The sequence below is a fragment of the Apis florea genome, unplaced genomic scaffold (genome assembly GCF_048593485.1).
Source record: "Apis florea isolate Af1SG1 unplaced genomic scaffold, ASM4859348v1 contig_3036_pilon, whole genome shotgun sequence".
Lineage (NCBI taxonomy): Eukaryota > Metazoa > Arthropoda > Insecta > Hymenoptera > Apidae > Apis > Apis florea.
Genome location: NW_028256694.1, coordinates 1,456,441 through 1,480,411, shown reverse-complemented (window position 1 = coordinate 1,480,411; position 23,971 = coordinate 1,456,441). Strand labels below are relative to the sequence as shown.

Genomic DNA, 23,971 nt, shown 5'->3' with positions numbered 1-23,971 from the left:
GAGAAGAGTTATTTTTGAAGTTAAACAGATTTATTACGTTATTATTTCATTCGCCATCGAGCGCTTCGAGATAAAAATCTTAACTATTTTAAATCAATTTTTCAGAGAATTTACATTTAAAGTAAGACTTAAAATAATTTCAAGATGGATAGAAATTGAATAAAATTATTTGAAAAAATATTGCTAATTAATATTAAAATGGAATAATTATCAATATTCCGAATTCTATCCATCTTAAACAGCATATATAGCATATATATATATATATAGCAGCATGTAAATCATAATCATTTATCGATTATGAGGAACCATGGATTGATTTATCGTTTTACGCTGTAGGTGATTTTGTTCCCCCATGTGTACCAGGTATGGGACTAGCTGATAGAGAGGCTGCCGGTGTTCCAGTCGGACCTGATGGTGTAGTTACAGACGAGAATGTTAGCAGTCACTGCTGTCTGGTTGCCATTGGGCGACTACAGGTCACTAGCACGCCAAATAGTAGCGATTTAGCGGGTTCAAATAGCAATAACGGTAAGTATCAAGTGTCCTCATTATCAAACAAGAATATTTCGAGTCAAGATTAATTAATTCTCACTCTCTGATGTTTCAGAATTTATTTCACGTCATTCAGCAGAAGGTAAATTTACCTTTGTAGACCAAAGAGTCGGAGGAATTTTAGGATACACACCTTCCGAGCTCCTAGGTCATCCGTGCTACGAATTCTTTCATCCTGAAGATTTAACGCATATGCGAGAAAGTTTCGAACAAGGTAAAAATTTCTCAAGACAATAAAAATTAATTGTATGCACGTTCCTTATTGTTAATAGGTATCTGTTGTTACAGTACTAAAGCTGAAAGGACAAGTGGTATCTGTAATGTATAGATTTCGAGCCAAAAATCGTGACTGGGTATGGTTAAGGACGTCTGCATTTGCATTTTTAAATCCGTACAATGATGATGTTGAATATATCGTCTGCACAAATACACATGCCAAGTATGAATCCGTTATACCGGATATTAAATATTTTATTTCTTTTATTTTGTATCATACAGATGTATTCTTCGATTTTAACATGATCACTTTATTATATTCTTGCTTATTTTCTTTATTAAATTTTGTAAAAATAAAAATTGTTCTATATCATGTATGATTTATAAAGAATTGCGATCGTGTTAAAATAATAAGTGAAAATAATAAAATAAATAAATCATTTGTGTTTTGATTTCAAGGTCATTCCATCCTGGTAGTGATGGTCAGACAGAAAATGAAGCTGTACCTGCTTATGGACAACCTGGTTTGGATTATTCTCTTCAAAGACATCCTGCTAGGGATCCTCTCTATTCTGGGCATCATATGATGCAACATCCAGCAACTGTTGCCACAGCTGGTAAATTATTTAATTTTATATTCTTTTGTTATCATTATTATTATTATTATTATTATTATTATAGTCTACAATTGTATTACAATATAATCATAAATTCATTAGGTCCCCAGCAGCCTAGGCCGTCCAGTACACAAAATGTTTATCAGGGATATGAAACAACACAGTCACCTATAGCTTATGGCTCGCCTGGTCAGCAAAGTGCATCTTCATCAGTTTTAAGTAGAATTCAGAAACCAGCTAATACATCGCCAACTCCAGTACAACAAGCATGGGCTATTGGAAGACAAGTAAATAACATAGTAATAATCTAAATTATGTTTAATAAAAAAAAAATATTATAGAAAATAACTTTATAATATTACTTATTATATTAGCAACCTGTAACAGAAGGATATCAGTACAATCAGTTAAGTCCTTCGAGGTCACCAAATGGACCAACTTATACTCAATTAAGTAGCGGTGCTAGAACACCGGCTACGCAATATCATGCAGTCACAACAGTACCTAATAACCCCGGTAATTTAAAATGATTTATCTGAATATTCGTTTTATTTAATCTTAATAATAAGAATAAAAAAGTTAATAATTGAGTTTTTTTTAGGAATGTGGGGATGGCAAAGTCAGCAACATCAAGCACCTCAACAAGACGGTGGACAATCAAATCCTCAAGTGACTGGACAAGCGCAACAACCTCATCCTTCTCAAGGTGGACCTGGCACGCAACCTCAAGAATTATCAGATATGTTACAGATGCTACAAGATCAAGGTGGAGCGTCTGGTTTCGAGGAATTAAATATGTTTAATACTAATTTCGAGTAGCGACAACAAAATAATATGAAAGATAAACATCTACCTTAAAAAGAGTTTTAAGGTTCGAATTTCATTGATAAAAAGATTGTTTCGTAAATCACTTACTTCAGCATTTAATGGTGATATGAGAATTCGCCAATCAGCACCTCACACATAAACTTTAATTGAATTGACTAATTTACCATAGATTCATCTGACATTTATAATTAATTTATGAGTGCTTCCGTTTTGCGAGAAGTTTCTATTTTATTGGTTTACAATACGATTTTAATGACCGTATCAAAGTTTGCGCAATTAAATTATTCGAAATTCGTGAATATCATTTTACGAAAGTGCCATTAAATGTTCTATTTGAAAAATAGAATATATAAAGTGGAAACTTATAATATGCACAGATGGATCATTTGATAAAATTTAGAAAGCTTTTAATGAAATACGAGGTTTTCTAGCATTTAATATGACAAACAAACAGAGTAGAATTATTTTCAACAGGAAATTAATTAATTTTTGAGTTTTTCTTTTTTTTTTTTTTTTTTTTTTCTAATATAATTAAAATATAGATTAGTATTGAGCGAATGATTGTAAAATTCTTTTTTTTATCATTTTTTTCTATTGATTTAATAAAATAGAAAAAACCAATTTAAAAGAAGACAGTGTAAATTAAGAAATGACTTTTTAACTCTTCTCACTGTTAAAGAAAGAAAATGTAATTATAGTAACGTAAGTTATATTTAAATTGTACATTGAAGTTTCAAGAACGATTGAAGATAATAGAGAGTTTGAAATTTCATTGAATTGTTGTTAAATGAATGTAAGTATATGTATAAAATTTTGGATAAAAAAGAAAAGGCAAAAATGCGTGTAAGATTTGTAATTGTTTAAGAAAAAGTGATTGTTCATTAAGATTTCAAATGAAAATGTATTGGATTATATGCATTTTGTATGATTATTATCACTTTACATTTTTATAGAATTTTAACGCCTCATCTGTGCTTATTAATAAGTAATAGAGAGTAATTTCTCTCCTTTTTTACGTAGCGATTTTATTTCAGAGAGGAAACTAGTATACTTCGATAAACGTTTAGAAAAAATGCATTCTAAACGATAAGAAAAAAACAAAAAATAAAACAAAGTATTTTTAAAAATTTCTTAATCAAACTTAAACATAAATCATGGTAATTTTAATACCAGCTTATGATTAGATTTTTAAGATTAGCTTAGTTATTTTATTTTAGATCTTTGTAATTATAAATAGTGCAATCGTCAAAATCGACGCTGAACGAAAAGCATTGTTTGAATTCACCAACAACAATAATGTACAAAAAGTTATATGTAATCCACTTTGCTTCTCTGTGCAAACAAAAAAGGCAAACACCATTTTTAGATATTTCTAAAGAAAATATAGATAATGTTACACATACAAAAGCATAATTGCATTTATAAGTAACCGCGTGTGATTTAGTGCATTGTAGATGTACATGTCTAGCAAATTCTTATTAAGTAGATCGAAAGAACAGTTGCAGCATATCATGATGAATTGGGAACATTTGTCACTAATATATATAAAAATTTACATTACACGTATAATTGTTTTTAATCATCCTTTGTCGAAAGTAGCTACGATTACTGACAATAATTAACATATTGAAGTCGACGAAGGCATCAATATGTATAACGCAATTAATTGATTAAACTTCAAAACATACTTATGAAGCATTCTATAATCCTTTCTCCTTTTTTAATGTTAAGATTATTCTTTCTTCATTTTTATTAAAAATATATTATACAAAGTATTTTTGTTTTAAAAAAAAAATCTGTATAAAATGAACTTACTTACTTATTAGATTTTATGTAATGATAAAAAGAATAGGTTGCAAGAAATTAAATATCAATTATACAATATCTTTAATTTGTATTTAAATATTTGTACAAAAATTATAATTTTAATTTTTTTGCAGATAGAACATTCTTTTGTTTTTTCTTACTATCTGTATTAATTTTTGCTTTAATGTGACTTTTCACTTCGTCTTGTAATTGAGTGAAAAAGGCTGTCGAAGTTTTCGGAGCTTTGAAACTTGACTCATCCATTCTTATAATATTTCGATTTTTACTTAATTTCTTTGCCAATTCTGTAGTCTTTTCTTTCTTATATTTCTTAGCAATACCCGGCTTGATTGCATTCAATTTCTCCTTTTTCTCTATAGCTTGTTGCCGCGCACGTTGTCTCATCTTCTTACGTCTTCGTTCACGTTTCATATCCGTTTTGGTTCTTTCTGCTTTACCAATCAAATCGCCTCGTGGTTTCGCTGAAAAAAATAACAAAAAATATAATCAAATTTTATATAAATATGTATATTTAAATTTATTATTTGATTCTTTTTATTAAACGTACCTTTAATTTCTTCTGGAGCTAATAAGGCAGCATCACTCATTCCGACTGGGGCTACTTCTTCCATATTGATTGCGGGCATATTATTAATAATTTTAATCTCTGGTTGAACCTAGAAAAAAAATATGCAATATTAATTATTGATAAAAATATAAAAAATTGCAATATAAAAAACATTTTTTTTTTAATAATAGTCATACCTGTTTTGGTGTATAATGGAAATTAGATAAAGCATCTAATTTGGAAAACACGGAATGCATCATTTCGCGGATTTCCGTATGCAATTTTGGTTCTTCTTCTTCCTTTTCAGTATTATCTGGATTTAAAGCTTCCTTCTGTTTAAGATATTCATTTTCATAAATTTGAGATAAACTTTCTTTACTTTTTTCTTGATTCAAAATCAACTTTTTCTTGTACTCTAAAGGAGTCTCAACTGGTTTAAACTTTTTTTGAACATCATCCCAAGCTTTGTCCTTTATCCTTTGCTTAATTATATCTTCTAATTTAAGTGTTGTTTGTTCAGTAATCACAGGTGGAGGTCTAGTTGTAATATCAAATTCCACGAATTCTTCTAGTAAAGAATTCTGTGGTCTATTTGATGCACTAACTTCACCTTTCAATTGCCAAGGTTTCTCTGCAAGAGCTTCTTCTTCTAATTTTCCAATTTTATTTTTTAATCTCTCTTGTCGCATTTCTAGAGAAGATTTAATTTCTGTATCAACATTTTTATTGATATTTTTATTTTCTAAACTATCAGTTTCATCAGAATCATTTGTAAGATTAAATGTAACTTTCTTTTTGGAAGAACTTTTTTCTTCCATTTCATTATCAATATCTATTTCATTATCTGAATCACTATCTAGTGATTCCAATAATTCATTATCATCTAATAATTCATTTTCCTCTAATTCTTCATCATTTGTATCTTTATGTTGTATAGAATTATCAGGATTCTCATCTTCACTTTCTGGACTATCAAAAAAGTCTGCATATTTCAATAGTTTTGCTTCTTCAGTTTTATCATCATTATCAGAAAGATCATTGAATAAATCTACAGATTCATCATCAGATTTTTCCTCATTTTTTTCATTTTGTCTCTCTTTCTTTTCCTCTTTTGTTAAATATTCGTCTAGTTCTTCTAATTTAAAGAATTTGTCATCTACTATTGATGATTTTTTTTTTCTTCTTTTTACATCCTTCTTTTGTTTCTTTAAATTACTTTTAAATTCTTCATCATCCTCGGATGTTTCTTCTTCTATTATTTGTTCTTCTTTTTCTGATAAATCTTCTTCATTATTACATACAGATTTAGATTTAGTTATATTAATTGTCAACTTTTTATTTTCAGCTAAAGATTTAGAAACACCACCAATTAAGTAATCAAGTTCACCTTCATTCTGTAATTCAATTTGCTGCCAGATTTGTTCTTCATCAAAACCTTCTGTAACAAGTTCTGGTAAAGCATTTGTGTTTCTTTGTGTTTCTAATTTTGTAAAATCATATAAGCGCTTTAGGGAATTTTTAAAATCAACAGCAACTTCATTTTGTATGCTATAGATAAAATTATTATTGTTATTACTTTATAATAATATAGGTTAGAACAAAAAAAATGTTGAAAATATTATATATTTACCTTAAAAATTCTTCCGGTTTTTTAGTATTATAATCAATTGTATTTATAACGCTATTAAGTATTTCTACATCTGCCATATTATATGTTTACATTTATTTTTGAATTAACAAAAAAATATTTAATTGATAGGTTATATTCTCCTTTGTGAAGAAGTCAGCATTAGTTGCGGTTATGTTATAACATATATTTATGGTGTATCAATAATTATTAATGAATATTATTGATTGGTATTTAATTATTTTTCATTGAATATATTATTAACAATCGTTACTTTCTTAATATAAAATGAAATATAGACGTAATATTCAAGATAAAATTCCATTAAATATTAACACAAATATTAAATCAATTTTATATCTTGTGTAATAAAATATATATTTATTGATAATTTTAAATTAAAAATATTAGAAAATATATTTATGAAAATAAAAAAATTCTTATCAAGATTTATAGAAATAATAATAGATTTAAATTATTTATTCTCAAAAATATTATTTGAATTTCATTAAAATTATAGATTTATATAAAATATTACTTATAATTATTATATTTTTGTAATTTTCTATAATAATAATATGATAAAATACACAGAAATTTAAATTAAAACAATAAAAAATTTAATTCAAATTTTCGAAAGCCGCCAATAAAACAGCCAATAAAAACTAAATTTAATTTTATTCTCTGTTCATAGATGGCATGGTTTGGTCGACAATCTTTGTTAAGTGCTGCCGGTCCAACCGGAACAGCGGTGGGGTGAGTCCCAGAAGGAACTTCAGAACAGCTTGTGGAAGGGCGGCGGGAACTAAGACGAAGAACCGCTTGGAGTTCGAAGCCGCAAACGCATTGTTGCAGACCTCGGTACGGTTCACATTACCGCCAGTACAAAATTGAAGCGTGCGTTTTTTTTCAGTTCGTATCGTGTGCGCGTGTGTTTATTATATTTCATATCAAGTCTAAAGACAAAAACTAAGTGCTCTTTTAGTGAATTCAGTGTGTTTAGAAAGTGTGTTTGACATAGTGTTCCTACGGATTCGTCAGGTGTTTTTGCCTTTTGGATAAGTTTCGTACACACGTCGAAAAGGTATGTATTTAAAAAATTATCATTTTTTTTACGAAACAATTGATCGTACTGTGTGTCTTATTGAACGATCTATTCTGACATACCGTATTTGATTTATATTTGTAAGACATATCTTAGAAAGAATAATTTCATATAATGAATGAAAGAAAAGAAGAAAATTTTATAGTTTACATGTTAACCAAATTAAGATTTCGGATTTGTTTATCATCCTTGAACTGTTTAGTCGACACACAGAAAGTTTACGCGCGCAAAGGTCGATGGGTCACGTGGGACATTTCATATAAATGATTCAGTGATCTGTTTCGTCAGAAAAAAATCATCGTATAATAGAATTCTTATTTATTTAAGGTTTTTCTTTTATCATAATATTCTTTATGGAATGAACTTAATCGATTATCCTTAATCTTTTAGAGATTAGCAAAGACGAGTATCGCAATAATTTAAAAATTTTTTTTTGAATATTCTTTTTATATTATTTTTTTGATATATTTATTTTTTTTTATTAATGATATTGTAGAGAATTATTTTATTTTGTTTTATTTTATTTTGTTTTATTTTGTCATATTGTTTCATTAAATAATTGATTAAGAATATTAAAAATAAAATTTATAAACTGTTTAAGACAGAACAAAGGATCGTATTCGATATCTAAAAATTGTGTAAAAATATTTCATCATTCCACTCGTATTAAACTTCATCTCTCAAGAATTTTTCCTTGTAATTCCATATTAATGACATTGTGATATACACTATTTATATCATAATTACTATTTTTAAAATTATTTTTTTTTTATATAATTTAATTTAATTTCTTTATTGTTTTATTGATATAAACATATAATTAAGAACTATTGCTTTGAAATATCTTTCTTATTTAATTTTGATCAATAATTTTACAATTAAAATTAATTGCGATATTTTCATATATCTTCTTTTGTTTCGTTTCACGAATTTAAAAGTTGAATTTGATCCATTTTATCTAATAAAAAACTCGATATCGATTTCTTCCCAAAGATATCTCCACCATCAATATCCCTGTTCTTTGAAAAGCATTATCACGTGTACGTTTGTGTACAGTCATTCCGTTACGAGGTCAGAATTCCTCGCGGAGGAGAACTGGTCGTTTGTAAAGGTCGCTCGACGGACAGCTGGAAAACCACGCGCGCGCGCAGACTTGTATTCATAGAAGGGAGTGCAGACCGGTGGAGATTTTCTTTTTCCCCCCATAGTCGGAACAAGTTCTCTGTGTTCAAGCGAAACGATCATAACGGGGCGCTGGTGTCGTTGCACGTGAAATTGGAGCGGACTTCGATCCTTTCCCGAACGGTACCCGGCATTTGATCAGCATTAGCCCGTACGTTCCACGAGGAAATAATATTACGCTCGCGCACCGTCGTACTGCCTCGAGTTTCTAATGAGCCCCTCCAAGCTTCAACACTCGACCATCACTCTAGTCGACGAATACCGTAATTCTCAATGGATGTCGTTTTTTCTTTCTTTCTCACTTCTTCCCTATCATTGCCTCTCTTTCTGAGAGTCGTTTTTCCTGCCTCCTCTCCCTTTATCCCCACCACTAGTTCTTTTTGCGTTCTCTCTACTAGTGGTTCCTTTCCATGAGCGTCTCGCGGCGAAAGTCGTATGCGTGAAGTTAGCGATGGGATTGACCTTTTGTAGGTAAATTTGTTTGGAATGCAATATGGAAAATAGTATTTAGATATTAGATATAATTTTAATTTAAAATTAATGTGATGAATTCATTTTTAATATAATTGGAAATGGAAATATAGAAATATAAAAAATATAAATATATATTAGGTTATGTAATAATTAAATGAGTTATAAAAGAAATTATATTATTTAATAAAAGAAGACATTGATAAAAATAGTTTGTAATATTTAGAAATATTGTTCCTTTTGAAAAAAATTGATTTAATTTATTACATAATATAGATTGATGGATGACATAAATTTTCAAACAGAATTGTGAAATTTATAATTATCGATCAGAAAAATTATTAAGTATAAAAAAATATTACTTCTGAAACATTGTATTTGCATGATATGATTAAAATAGATTTAAAATACTTGGTTTGAAGACACTAGTATGCAAATATAAGCACAGATTAAATATCGTCCGGTTAGTATACTTATTGTCTTGCTTAGTCATTTCAAGGTCGTACTTCCTGAATGACCGAATTTCATAAAACATAATTATTGAATATTTAACATAAAAAATAAACAGGGAATGGAAAACGTCTTAAGAATAACGATACATGATCATATATGAATCACTGTGTACATGACTATACATAGGATTTATTTACAAGCAATGTGTACAATACATTGTTATGTATAATTCTTTCCAAGTCAAATAGTAACTTTTACATTAGTATTTCAGTGATTTCATATATATTACATACATAATGTATTATTTAATTAATTCAAACTGATTTTAATAATTAAATCCATATATAAATAAACACAAGTATATCATTCCCATCGCTATACAACGTTAGTAGAATAAGAGTATTACCAATGAAACATATATTTCTCATACGTGCGCGCGGGCGCACACACGTTTTCTGGGGGAGTTGCTGGACCGCTCTAAAAGTCCCCTTTCCTCTCTTCATTTTTTTCGTTCACCGCGCGTAGCAGACGCGAAGAAGAGGAGAAGAGAGAAAGAAAAAGACAAAGAAAAAGATCCTTGGCAAGTCCTGGAACCCAAGACGAGCGAATAACCCAAGACTTCGGTTACATACTTCAAGGCTTAAAGCGTTATTCCTGCGTTCCATCAATCGTGGATTTACGAATAACCACTAGAAAAAAATTCTCACATGCTATATTATTGTGTTGAATATCGTCATCTACTATCAACCTGTTTCGAATTGCACGATGGTAGAGGAAATACTATATTAAACTAGAAAAAACTAGGAATTTAGAATACACGAATAATGAAATATAGGACAGTAGTGGCTTACTTTTTTCAAATTAATAATATAAATTATATTTTAATTTGTTTTTGAAACTTTTTATAGATAAAATTACATTTTCAGATTTCTTTAAATTTTTAAGGTTTTAAAATAAGCTTTTTCTATAAAAAGATAGAACAAAATTTAATTTGGCGTGCATTCATTCAAATTTAATGATTTCAATTTATATCATCTTTCACAAATTGTTTCAATTTTTCGTATAGTTGTTTAGTTCAATTTTCTTATTCAAAAAATATAAAAATGAGAGATAAATTTTAGTCATATATCTTGAACGACATCTCTCATTGGCGTAATTAGTTGTAAGTTCTCCATACGTGACCTGTCGAAACGCGTTAACAGAATACGATATAAAGGAATGAAGTTTTATCTGGTGGATATACAGGGCGGTTGGACTCTTCTAGTAGATGGTCACGACGCGACGGTGAATGTAAAACTACCAGAACGCATGCAGGAATGTAGATTTTTCTTGTCAACTTTCTACACACTTCTGACGTCATTACTGGAATCATTGTCCAATACAATAAAAGATGTTTCAAAAGTTGAATGACAAATTTTCATTAATTATTAAATTTAGACAAAATTAAAAAATATATATACATATAGGATATATATTATATATTTGTTTTATTTAAATATTTGAAACATTCTTTGAAAAAAAGAATATTATGAAAAAAATATTCTTATAAAATTTATTTAAAGCAGATATATATTATAAATATACATATTATATTTCTATTAAAATATAATAATAAAATAATATTTTTAAATATATTATTATGTGATAATGTAAAAGAAATTTTAGTATAAAATTTTAATATAAAAATAAGAGAAATGATAAAATGATAAAGGAGAAAAATGAACAAATAAATAGATGTCTACATCGTTTAAGATTCCGTATAATTAATGCAGGAATGACGATAAGATAAAGGAATAAATAGTTTTCAATTGGCTAACTGTAGCATTGCTATCTGTAACCTGGTAGCGTGAAATTATTATTCAATGCTTACTCTTGGTCGTATATTCGAGATAACCTCAACAATGCAAAGAGAATAATGAAAATTATTACATTAAGTAATCATGGATTTTTCCAACTTTATTATTGCATTTATATATTTTTGCATTCTAATTTCTATTTTTTGAAGAACATTTCTTTCATTAATTTAATTGAATTTTATTATTATTTATCAAATAAGAACGTAAAAATTATTTTGATCAATAACGCTATTCGAATTTCATTACCCAACAATTCATTATCATTCAATGTATTTTTTTCCATAATCAAATAAAAAAATTATACCGATTGAATTTCATTTCACTTTTCACCGTTCATTTTATTTGATGATCATTTTTTCTTGAAATTTGAAATCTAATTGGAATCTTCATGACGTATTTAGCAGTTTCTTCATAATATATTCGAAAAACTCTTCTTTCTATAAATAATTTTATTTTATGGTAAGCAACTTCATATATTTTTTTGATTTTTTATTTTTTATAATTTTAGCAATATAATATTATTTCTTAAATATTTTTAATAGATTTATATATATATATATATTGTATATATTATAAAATGGAATAACTTTGATCAGTTTTGAATATCTTCCTTATTTTTAAGAAACTTTGTTAACAACATAATATAATAGTAATTTTTTTTATAGATGAAGAGTTTTTGAAAATTTCAAAGTCATTCCTATTTTTTTAAGTTACTATGCTATATTTTTAATAAAGTAGCAAATCTTTAGACGATTTCAACGACCTCTTATATAGGTTATGCGATAAAAGATAATAGGACAAACAATGAAACGTTATAAGAGATGTTCAAACTGGTGTCTGTTTGCATCGATGCTATATTAAAATTGTCATATTACTGAAGTTTATACTTATTATCATTTCTGAATTGGTTATAGAATATATTGAAAAATGCAAAATAATAATCATATTTTGATCTTTTACATATGAATTTTAGCTAATTTTAGCTAAAATTTTTCATATCTCTATAAAATAACAAAGATATTCAAGATATTAAAATTATATTATTAAAATAAAAAATTATATACATTATTAAAAAAAATTATTAGAGGAAATTTTTTTGATTGTTAAAACAAATACATCTATGTAATATATATTCTTTTTTTTCGCATAGCAATGATGTAATGATCCGTTTCGATTTCCGCTCGAGAGAGTATACAAATTTATAACATCTTTATACTCTCTAACGGTGAATCTCATCGATCGTAGCTTTTCCAACGGCACATAGTAAACGCAATGCAGTTTTGTTAAAATTCAATGGTCCGTTAGAGATCCATAGGTAGACTTAGAATTTGTCGAGCGAATCAGAGCGACAGAGCGGAAACTGGAATCACTATGATTCCAAGATTTTCTTGTTTTAATATTCGATTTAGATGAATGACAGAATGCGCGATAAAAAAAAGATCAACAAGAATACTTACCCCAAGATCTTAATTATTATATCTTAATTAAGTCGATTAAGTAATTATAATAATTATAATAATAAAAAGAAAGAGGGATGAATCAGTTAACTAATTGAAAATAATTCGATTGTGTAAAAACTGAATAGGTTGAACAACGTCATACAATGATCGAATAAAACTATTAATCATAGTTTCTTTCGAATTATTTATTAATAAATGCGAAGAATTATTCGAATAATTATTTCATCATTTATTTAATGCTTAAGGAATTGATTTTTTTTTTTTGATGCTTAAGGAGCTAAATTAGAAAAAAAATTTGAATTTAAATTAAGATTATTGTTTATTATTTTATATAGGATAATGAGTATTAATATAATAATTTAATTTCTTAAAAGAAAGATTTAAAGATAATACTTAAAAATAAACATAAAACTTGATGAGGTAATTAATCTTAAAGTAAACACTAATAAATTTATATTGAATTAAAAATGAAATTAAATATATTTATGGGAATTAATGAATATTCAATATATAATTCTCAAATCAGAAATAAAAAAATATATATTTACACAATTTATTTACATTTAATTAGACATACACTGAAAATGTTATTTAATAAAATCAGTAGATGTTTTTTCTTTTAAAGTCAATAAATATTTTTTTGATGCATAATCACGTAAATTTCTTAATGTGATTAAATCATTTTTTAAAATATCATTTTGTTGTTCAAAATAGTTTATTAGTTTTTCTAACATTTCTGCTGCTTCAAGATGATTTATATGTGTTATTTTTTGATGACATTTATCATTAAAAGTATTTTGAATATCCTCTTCATCTTCAGTGGACAAACACACAGTTACAATATCATTTTCTAACACTAATCGATCTGAACTATCATTAGTAACTGTATCCTCTAATAAATTTTCACTACAAAGAGTTAGTCTTATTCCATGACGGGCTTTCCATCTACCTAACCATCCTACACTTGCTGTAAAAGTAGGATCACCACCTAGCTTTTTATTAAGACTAAGAGCCTTTTTTCTAAGAATAGGTCCTGACACTGGTATACCATTTTCACGTTCTTGAATATACCATACATATAGTGCATCATCTAATGTTACATTCTTTGCTTTTTTTATTGTTCCTCTATTACCTAAACTATCTCTAGAAACCATTTTAGCACAAAATTCTTCAATTTCCTTTCGATTCTTTTTCCAATCAGAAACAGTAGATGTTCCTACCCCTAAATCAACAGCAACACTTTTCATTGGCTCACCTTTATCGATTCTGAATAGAGCTTCTAGCTTCTTTTCTATGGTCACAGTAACTTTCTTCCTTTTTCCTGACATGCCTGTAAATGTCAAATATAAAAAATAATATAGTCTGTATAATAAATATCTTAGAAATAATTTAATGATCTTACAATAGATGATAGATTGACCTACTTGTAACATTCCTGTTTGCTGCATACTAATTAATCATACTAGCATTGTGATGTAATGAAAAATTACTCTGATGAACCAACAATAAATATAATTTTCCAAAAAACAAATATTTTTGAAAGTAAATTTCAATACAATTAATTAAAAACTAAAAATATATAAGTTTTTATAATATATATTTTATAATTTTTTTAAAAATTGAAATTGGTAAATTTATATTTTCTTTATATATTGAGTGATTTTCTCATTGTTTCTATTTTTTGTTAATGGGAAAATAAATAAACTGTACAACTGAAAAAAATATAAAATAAATTTATCATAAAAAAAAAAGATATATTTTTCAATGTCTAAAAAAAAGAAAAATATATCTTTCAATCAATATTTGTTAATGAATTTATATAATTATTAATAAATATCAAAGCTGTTATTTTATTGATTAATAAATTTCTCATTTATAGGTTATGTCATCTAACCTTATTATAAATGCTTGAATTAATCAGTCTGTGAAAATCAAAAGAAAATGAAACATAATAATCATAAAAACTTACTTTATGCAAGATTTAATTATTTATATAATGTAAACACATTTGAATTCCCACTCAAAATATCATTTAGTCATTGATTAAAAGGAAAAGAATATTTCAGTTCGCAACGTCCTCTGGTATTCATAATTAAAAATATAGATAAAAAATATTATCAAAAAGAAAATTAACGAATAAAATTTTAAAATATATTGGATATTTTATATGTAACATTACAAATTTGTATCATCTTTTAATATATTATATTTCTTATTATATCATTCGATATATTATTACTGATCGTGTCCAATCTGATTTAATTTTGATTTAATTCGCTTTGAATTAGCAAAAAGACTCTCTATATTGATGTGACAATTTTTGTTCGAAAAGATAGATTCATTAAAATTCAAATCAGCTGCTTGAAGAGTGTCTGAATAATTCCAGTCCATTGTATTCATATACTGGTAATGTAAATTCCATGGTGAATTCGTGCATCTAAGCAGAGAATAAAGTGGCCTAATATAGCGCGTGGGAGTTTACGCGAAAGTTACAAAAGACACCGCAAGCTATGATGTTGCGTAGATAAGAAATGTGACTAACAGTGACGCTAGTGATTAAAATGATACACAAATAATCATTTCTATAAAATAATACGTTTTGTTCAGTCACATTTTTGATAATATATAGGTCGATTCACAAATTACATATATATATATATATAATAAGATAATTGAAAGATATTGAGAGATTGAGAAATAACGAGATTAAAAAAATACATATAATGAATGAGGACAAAATATTCCAATATATATAAAAAATATGTACTTAAATAAAATATAAAAATAAATATAAATATGTCTTTTTAAAATTCAATTTAGATTAAATTTTTTAAATTCAATTTAAAATAAATAAAGATATGGATGTAAATACTTGAATTCTTTGATTTTGAAGAATCTTTTTTTTTTTCGTCTTTCAAATTGAGAATACAGATAATTATATAATATAATTTGTTATTCAATCTATTGCATGAAAGTTATAATTTTACAATTACATTTGCAAAAGAATGACTCATAAATATAATTCTTATAAAATTCTATAAAATTCTTTCCCAAAAATAAATTATTGAATTTCGTTTATTGAATTGAATATAATTTGTTCCCCTTTATTTAATGATGAATATTAGTGGTATGATATGAGAAATCGTGTAAAATAATTACTTTTCATTATGCCATTATTATAATATTTTCCTGTGGTGAGGTCTTTGTTTCTTAATTGAGTAAGAACTTGAATGATTACGAAATTCGTAATAAATAAATCATTACATATATATAAATGTTACAACTTCACATGCTGTTTTTTCTTAAAAATTTTCAAACATTATAAAATATAAATACAATATTTCGAATTCATAAATTTCTATGTTTATAATTTTTGAATATTTGAATTTTTAATTTTTTGAACAATATATTTTTAAATATTTAAATTTTAAAATTCAAATAAAATATATATATTATTGTATATCAATTAAGGAATGAAAATAACAAACAAACCGGAAATAATTTTTCGTGTCTACTTCATCAAACATAACGGCGCCATTTTTCAATTATCAAGCTTGCGCATCATAATAACACCATGAAATTAAAATTAAATGTCGACAATATGTGCAAATTTCCGAGAAACTAATGATGTCATCTGGATTAACAACTGTCGACTGATTAAATAAATTACAGCTGGTTTGCGATGGAACATTTTACAATTATGTAAATATTAAATACATTTATATTATTTTTCTAATTACTATATATATAAAAAATTATTTTCTAGTAAAACAAAAAAATTATATAGTAACTATTTTATGTAAAAGTAATATGAATAATTCTTCGATAACTTTAGTAGTGTGACTAATTAGTGATTTAAATGATAAAAATAATCAGTTATACCGTTTCAAAACTGTTATGCAAAGCAAAGCAATCACACTGCATTTTTATTCTCACTTTTAGCTTATCAGTAATTATGTGATTCAATGCTAGTAATATTATACAAGATTGGGATCATAAATGTTATTCCAAGAACTGATTTCATTTCTAAATTAAAACAGAATTACGTCAAATAACGTCATTATCTTTCATTTCAAAAGCAAAAACAGCTTCAAGTTCCAAGTGTTATTATTGTTATTTTCTTGATAAGTAATATTATTTAATTTATTCAAAGATTATGTATACATTCGACTTGTTTTTTTTACAATATTATTGATATTTTTTATTGTTATTATATAATTTTCAAACAATATATAATTTGATATTTTAAATTTATTCATATGATAACAGTATTGTTTTATATATTTCTTATAATAAAAAAAAAATTTCCGATAAGAAACTGTTATACCAAACCAGTGAAAAGATCATATTTCTTCGCTGAATTTTTTATTCAATTAACATTTTATAATCTTGTTATTAATAAAATAGAAATTCATCAAATTTTTTTTCAAACTTACAGTATAAGCTTTAAGCAATATATAATTTCTTTGATAATTTTAATATAATCATATCTCTTTAGAGAATAAAAAATATAATAGTATTATTTTTTTATTTCTAATATCTAATATAGCCAAATCTCTAGACAGAATATTAAAATAATTATGAACTTTGATCATTCTTATATCACATGCATTATTGTCATATATATACTATTTTAATTCTAGGGATTTTTTTTTCTTTCTTCAATAACTAACCTCACATGGAATTTACATATTTTATTTATTCTATGAATAAGTTAAAAAACTGAATATAAGAATATTTTATTAGATAATCTAATTATCGATTTTAATAATATTTAATGTCAAATTCATATTCAAAAAAATATTTAATTAGCAATAAGCGTTACTGAATAGCAGAGAATTGTTGAAGCGACTCGTTCTCATCGGTACTAGTTGATGCCCAAATATAGACATGTCGTCATATCGTTTGAACTTACTAAAGCTTGCCACATCCTTTATTTCTTTTCCCTTTGGCGTGTACACGCGTGTAGTACGCCGGATGAATGTTTGCACGAGCTATCAGTGTCAATAGAGCGTCGGTGTCTCTCTTCGAGCTGACATGAGTTGAGACGAGTCTCGATAATAATACGGTTCAGATTTCACCTGGTCTCTTCTGTTATAGTCTTCTCGACCCATCGTTGCATACACCGTATTTCCGGGGCAATTTTGTACTTCCTGGCAATGATCAGCCATGTTCTAAGTTCGTCAAACGCTTTCATTTAGCTTCTTTTTTTTCTTCTTCTTTTTTTTTTTTTTTTTTACTAGTTGATATATTATTTTTTATAATCTTGTGTTAATTAGATTTCATTAAAATTTTGATTGAATATAAATGTTCAATAAATAAGATCTTAATTATTTAACAATTGTTTGTTTAATAATTCTATGTTCATTAATAATTTAGAAATTTTTTCTTTGTAAAAGAAAATTATTTATTTCGAGTATTAATTAATTAGTTATAGATGGAATTTAGGAATATCTATTTTAAAGATTTATATTTCAAAAAATGCAAGAAACTGTCGATTTTTATTTGAATGTTATTGCAATTCATTGAAATGTTTTTCTAACAATGGCGTGGAGCATGCAGCGTACTTCCGGTTAAAACTCGAACTTCCTATTCATTGGCCGAATAAACGAGTTCATACACTGTCTATTGCAATCGAAGCTGAACGATGAAAGTTAATTCGAGTGAAAATTGATGTAGCATATAAATATCAAGAAGGAAGTAATTAAGCCTCTAAATTAATTCATAGATTTCTCTTTAAAATTTATAAATATAATTAATTTTTTTGCGAGAAATTAAAAAAAATAGATCTTGAATTTCATTTTACTTTCTGTTTCGTGTGAACGATTAGTTGAAAGTAAATAATGATTGAAAAAAATATATATTATAAATAAATAATAGTGTAAAAAAAATAAGTAAATAAATAATGTAATAAATGATTCTCAATTTAATAGTGAAAATGTTTTTCTTCATGTGTATTTTATTTTTTCTCTTTTCTTTTCTCTCATCAACATCAATGTTATCAAAAGAAGAAGTAGTAGTAAGATGGATCCATAAATCATAATGTCACTGCCACTTTGTCAGATAATCATTCGTCTGATATACGAAATAATTTAACGTCGGCAAGTTCACTTTTTAAACGTAAGATGTTTTTCAATTGATATTTGATATTAGTAATCGGAATTTAGATTGTATGTTATAGATCTGTCATACTATAATATCTGAAAGGTTATTTATAGAAATAACGACGATTACGGTGAAATATCAACGATATTGAAAATTCTGGAAATATCAAGAATTCGGAAAATGTTGATAAATACCATTGGAATATGAAAATTCACTAGATTTTCAATTTTTGCACAATTGAAAATGTTGATAGATATCGAAACGTTGATAACATTGAAAACTACAAAAAAATGACATTCATTGTTGAAAGTATTAATGTATAGCAAATATTGAAGATAATGAATGTAGATAAATGTTGATAAATATTGAAGATGCTGATGAGCCAATTAAAAATGTTTTTGAATTCTAAGTTGTCTAAGTAGCAGATATTTATGAACATCAAGAAGTTTTCTAATATTAAAGATAAAAAAAATGCACTAAATATATACATAATAAATATTAAATATAAATATTAAATATTTTACAAGAGAATCAAATGATTTTTGCTTTAATATCTATACTTATATTTCCATAATTATTTTCTGCCACATTGATGAACATGTTAATAATTTTATATGTTTGTGCAGTTATATCACAAGTTATATCACAAGTATACAACAAGTTAATATCATAAAAATGTATTTACTTAATGTATTTTTATCTCATGACATCAGATGATTCCATCATTTTTAAAATGATTCGTTTTATTTAAATATTGGATTTATAAACATAACAAAGAAAAAAATTATAAAATTTGTACCTTTAACAAGATGCAAACTACATTCATGAATTTATTCATTAAAAGTTGTTCTAATTTCTTTTAGCACGATTTTGCATCGATTAATTTATGCAAATTTCATTCTAATATGTACATTGCACACTCCGCATCTTTATAAAAATATTCCATGCGCAACTGCATAATTGTATTATAGTTTATATACAAATGATCATCTAATCAACTCGAAAACAATTCATACTTAAATTTCGCGAAAAAAAATGTAAATATTTGTAATCATACCTTATTATCAACATCAAATTTTAAATTTAAAAAAAAAGATATAATATAATTTATAGAAAGAATTAATAATTTGCAATTTTAAAATTATATAAATTATATATATATGATATGAATAATTATAATATTAGAAAAATATTATCAATATCAATTTATCATTATCATTATTATCAATTATTAGACGTATTAGAATTTTGAAAAGACATAAAAATTCACAATGTTAGCCAATAGATAAATTATCACGTCACTGTTATATTGCACCAGATAAAAGTTTTTAAATGTTTATTTTATTTATTATTTATTTATTATTATTTATTATTTATATTATTTATTTTACTATTTTATTTATATTATTTAAGAGCATATTTTATATTTAATTTGATTAGAAAATTATATATAAAAGAAATTAGTGATTTTATTTTTTTCAATTTATATATATATATATTTAGTATTCAAAGATATAATTATGTTATTATTATTATAATATTACATATAACATATATAATAAAAAAATAATATACTTAATATAATATATTTAATTAACTTGTATTAATTTAAACATTTTGATAAAATTCATGTATTATGCTATAAATTGATTAAAGTATTATGTGTATACAAAATATGTACGCTCATATTTCGTTTCTACTACATAAACGAATAGTGGACACAATACTCGCAATATGCGATAAGAATCCTGACAGTCGGTGGTCTTAGACTATAACTGAATCAGTTCAGTGTCGCCATTCGTAGACGTTTAAACGTTCTTGGTTTCTCTCACACTTGTTATCATTATCATTAAAATCTTATTTTTCCGAACGAAAATGTCATGTTAACACAGTGGATAGAGGGAATAGACGATTTTTAAAATAAGAAGAACTATGTCATATAGGTATTATAATGGTATGTTAAATTAAAATAATAATTATTCAATTTGCAATTGAATTAATAAGTCATAGAATTTAAATAAAATATGTTTGAATTTTTAATTAAATTCTTGGTTAAAAATATTGGTTATAAATTAGTTCGGGTATATATTTTAAAATTCTTTTATCGTTTTATTGAAGGAAATATTACAAAGCATTCATGATAAGGCGATCTGAAAATAACTATACCTGTGCACGGGATTATCTGCGTAGATAGATTATCTATCGATGTTCTGTCATGCATTCCATGTAATTAGAGCTCAACGAGTGTCGTTTGTTGATTAGACGTTCGTCGACTTAGATTGTTCGTAGCTGGATTCTATCGAATGTTTTCGATGGAGATCGACTATCTTAATGTTTGAATAACTTTTAAGAATATTTTTAAATAGAGGTAGTAAAAGTTTATTTAGCTTAATGAAATTTCAGATTTAATCAATTCAGTAATTGATTATATTCACTTTAAATCAGCGAATCAAAATATTTATATTATATTTTTAAAATTATTTCATTAAATATTTTTTTCAATAATCTTAAATTGTAGCGACAAATATTTCCTTTCGTTTATATTCATTACATTCAATTTCTATTTCAAGTAATTGTTTTATAAAATTTCACTGATATGCCATTAAATTGTTTTCATTTGGATTAAATTTTTTTTTTTTCAAAATAAAAGCATGAAGAATTCCATTTTTAAATATATTATATAATTCATCAAAAAATATCTTAAAAATTATTTTCAATCTTAATAATTATGCAGATTCCATTTCTAACCTATTTGTGTATATTTATCCATAAAATTTAATATATTTAATAAGAATTTAATATATGAATAACTTGGAATTTATTTCTAAAAAAAATTACATTTCTTGTTTGATATTTTAAATTTTTGATCAGTTCAGAAACAAAATTTATTTAAAATCACAAACAACGCGTATATTTTGTTTGCAGACATTTTCTCGAAGAATTCGCAAGCGTGTATACGGGCACGCGTTACAATCGCGTTACATGGTTTCTAGCGGCTTAGAAACGCGACGAACAGCTTTTCACAGAGAAGGGTTTAAGCACTCTAATCAAATCTACGATGTTAGTTTCTTGTCATTGCCCTCTCGGTTTGCACGCAAAAGTCTATTGGCACGTTTTTCAACGCAAACACGAGCTAACTACTGAAGTTGCTGTTCCATTAGTGTAGCTACTTTATTTTTTACACTTGAAAACTTGGATATTTTTCACTTTTTTCTTTTGTTTTTCAATATAATAATGTTTATTCTGTGTAATAATTAAATTCTTTGAAAAAAAAAATGTTTACGACAATCTTAACTGCATTTAACTTTATAAATATTTTAGGTTAGATTTCAATGACTAAGACTGGAAGTTCTAGGTTAAATTTCGTTTATATGTCAGATATATGCTTTTTGCATTTCTTTCTTATCTTTTAAAATAGTAAATAACAATATTTTTGTTAAATTTTTTAAAAAAGTTCTTTATATATTTTATTTTCAATTTTAAGAATTACTCTAAAATTGTAAGATAATAATGATCAATGTTATTTTATTTTTCAATGCCATTTTATTTATCTTCAAAAAAATAATATAAATTATTCAGAAAAATTGTTTCGATAAAATAGATAATATGAATTAATTATCGATATATATCACTATGATAAGGTATATTGTTGTAACTTGAAGATATCCAATTTTGATAGCTATGTTCTTAAAAGACTTAAATCTTAAAATTATCTTTTGTCTAATCATCCCGTACATATCTAATCTAAAAGATTATATTATTATATCAAGTTTTATATTCTAAAAAATTTATAAGATTAGTTTTAGTTTTATTGAAACAAAAATTAAAAATATATTTTATTGTTATATTAATTTGTAGTCGATAAATTATTATCAGTTGATTTTATGATATTAATTTAGTATATATAGATAATAGATTTAATGGATAAAATGATAAAATTAATAAAAAATATTAAAAAGTTATAAAATTTTGAATATTCTTTACGATTTCAATTTCATATAAATTTCAACAATCAAAACAAAGTTTCAAGTTTCACTCAATAACCATAAAAAATAATTAAAAAATATATAAACAAAATTTTAATTTCTTAAATGAAGTTTCAACATTAGTAATATATAAGTTTTAATGTTAACATATTTTTGATTTAGTAACGAACTATTTGTTTTACATAACCTAACTTAAAATACTATCGAAGAATTAATCTAAAATATTATTAAAAATTTATTAAAATTACTAATTAAAATGATTAAATTTATAATCAACTTTTTATTTTAAATCATTTTATTTCAAAAGAAATTCTATTTTACGATTTATAAATTAAATCGCCAGTTAAATTAATAACGCGCGTTATCTGTGTACAATGGCGGACATGGTTACTAGGGAAAAAAGAGGGCGGTATTGTAGTAAAGGCGTGCAAAGTAAATAAAGAACAAGCGCGAATAACGTTTACCTGGTAAAACCATTTTGTTTTTTACTAGCGTTCGTGACTCGACAAGATTATTGTCCCCGCTTTATCGTTGCTATCGTCAGCGAACAAGCATGTATCGTAAATTTTTCTCCGTCTTATAAGGAATGAACAACAGCCGAATAAACATGTATGCGAATGTGAATTGCTTGTTTAGTGTATATATATGTGGAAAAACTAGGATCTTAATAGAACTGCCATTTCTTTTCTATTGTAGAATGAGGTAAAGTGATAAAATTATTTTCTTTGATTTTTAATCTTAAAGTTAAAATTAAATGAAATATTTTGTTTTTTATAATATATATTTGATATAAAGGAATTTCTTAATTTTTAAGATAGCAATAATATAAATGATATTGATACTTTGTAATATTAGAGATTTATTTAATTTCAAGAATATTTATGATTGATATTTATATTTGTATTATATTAAAATTAATTTTGAGCAGAAATAGATAAAGAAAGAAGAGCTAGAAAAAATTAATATTGAGAGAAAGGATTAATATTAGAATCATATGTAATATAGGAAAGTCTTAAAATATATCTAAAATTGAAAAATTTAAAAGTTAGAAAACTAGTTTTTCTAACATTACATTTCTATGAATATTTCCTTGAAATGGAAATTTCCATTTTCGCCGCACGTGCTTTTTAAGTCCT

General features: G+C 25.5%; 4 protein-coding genes and 1 long non-coding RNA gene across 16 annotated transcripts in view; 2 read left to right on the top strand and 3 right to left on the bottom strand.

Annotated features, from left to right (window-relative positions):
• tgo (Aryl hydrocarbon receptor nuclear translocator homolog tgo) overlaps window positions 1-3,778 on the top strand; it is a 37,864-nt gene extending 34,086 nt beyond the window's left edge. The window contains exons 7-13 of one of the 2 annotated variants that reach the window (XM_086908105.1): window positions 367-531; window positions 611-769; window positions 844-994; window positions 1,231-1,388; window positions 1,491-1,675; window positions 1,763-1,904; window positions 1,990-3,778. In XM_086908105.1, the coding sequence (XP_086764231.1) occupies window positions 367-531; window positions 611-769; window positions 844-994; window positions 1,231-1,388; window positions 1,491-1,675; window positions 1,763-1,904; window positions 1,990-2,207 (1,178 nt within the window). In that variant the 3' untranslated portion in view covers window positions 2,208-3,778. Of the gene's footprint in view, window positions 1-339; window positions 532-610; window positions 770-843; window positions 995-1,230; window positions 1,389-1,490; window positions 1,676-1,762; window positions 1,905-1,989 lie in introns of both variants that reach the window. The other variant, XM_086908104.1, reaches the window with a different exon arrangement.
• Window positions 3,779-4,090: 312 nt separating this feature from the next.
• Window positions 4,091-6,596, bottom strand: LOC100866788 (U3 small nucleolar ribonucleoprotein MPP10). Its single transcript, XM_003698952.4, has 4 exons — window positions 6,221-6,596; window positions 4,788-6,138; window positions 4,591-4,699; window positions 4,091-4,504 (listed from the first exon to the last, which is right to left on the bottom strand). The coding sequence occupies exons 1-4, from the start codon at window positions 6,295-6,297 to the stop codon at window positions 4,134-4,136; spliced, it is 1,908 nt and encodes a 635-aa protein (XP_003699000.3). The 5' UTR covers window positions 6,298-6,596; the 3' UTR covers window positions 4,091-4,133.
• A 363-nt stretch (window positions 6,597-6,959) lies between these two features.
• Window positions 6,960-23,971, top strand: part of kst (spectrin beta chain, non-erythrocytic 5 kst) — a 46,013-nt gene continuing 29,001 nt past the window's right edge. For 6 of the 7 annotated variants that reach the window (XM_086908099.1, XM_086908095.1, XM_086908096.1 and 3 more), the window contains exon 1: window positions 20,600-20,803. In XM_086908099.1, coding sequence (XP_086764225.1) covers window positions 20,782-20,803 — 22 coding nt within the window. In that variant the 5' untranslated portion in view covers window positions 20,600-20,781. Of the gene's footprint in view, window positions 7,302-20,599; window positions 20,804-23,971 lie in introns of those variants that run through there. The other variant, XM_086908100.1, reaches the window with a different exon arrangement.
• LOC147657650 (uncharacterized) lies at window positions 10,419-11,706 on the bottom strand. The gene is made up of 2 exons (XR_015292066.1): window positions 11,299-11,706; window positions 10,419-10,790 (listed from the first exon to the last, which is right to left on the bottom strand). It is a non-coding gene; the product is annotated as an uncharacterized LOC147657650 (long non-coding RNA).
• On the bottom strand, window positions 13,267-21,070 carry cag (DNA-binding domain-containing protein cag). 5 transcript variants are annotated; one of them, XM_012494058.3, is made up of 3 exons: window positions 14,714-15,200; window positions 14,169-14,456; window positions 13,267-14,074 (listed from the first exon to the last, which is right to left on the bottom strand). In XM_012494058.3, the coding sequence occupies exon 3, from the start codon at window positions 14,070-14,072 to the stop codon at window positions 13,332-13,334; it is 741 nt and encodes a 246-aa protein (XP_012349512.2). In that variant the 5' UTR covers window positions 14,073-14,074; window positions 14,169-14,456; window positions 14,714-15,200; the 3' UTR covers window positions 13,267-13,331. The 5 variants fall into 5 exon arrangements, with proteins under 5 accessions (XP_012349512.2, XP_086764229.1, XP_086764228.1 ...); XM_086908103.1 differs by lacking the exons at window positions 14,169-14,456; window positions 14,714-15,200 and adding an exon at window positions 21,016-21,070; XM_086908102.1 differs by lacking the exons at window positions 14,169-14,456; window positions 14,714-15,200 and adding an exon at window positions 17,660-17,920.

Excerpts from the sequence above, each read along its gene's own strand:
- LOC100866788 (XM_003698952.4), bottom strand. The coding sequence starts at position 6,297 with ATGGCAGATGTAGAAATACTTAATAGCGTTATAAATACAATTGATTAT. Across the intron at positions 6,139-6,220 it reads AAACCGGAAGAATTTTTAAG|CATACAAAATGAAGTTGCTG; the intron begins GTAAATATATAA and ends TTTTATCTATAG. Across the intron at positions 4,700-4,787 it reads TCCATTATACACCAAAACAG|GTTCAACCAGAGATTAAAAT; the intron begins GTATGACTATTA and ends TTTTTTTTCTAG.
- cag (XM_086908101.1), bottom strand. The coding sequence starts at position 14,192 with ATGCAGCAAACAGGAATGTTACAAGTAGGTCAATCTATCATCTATTGT.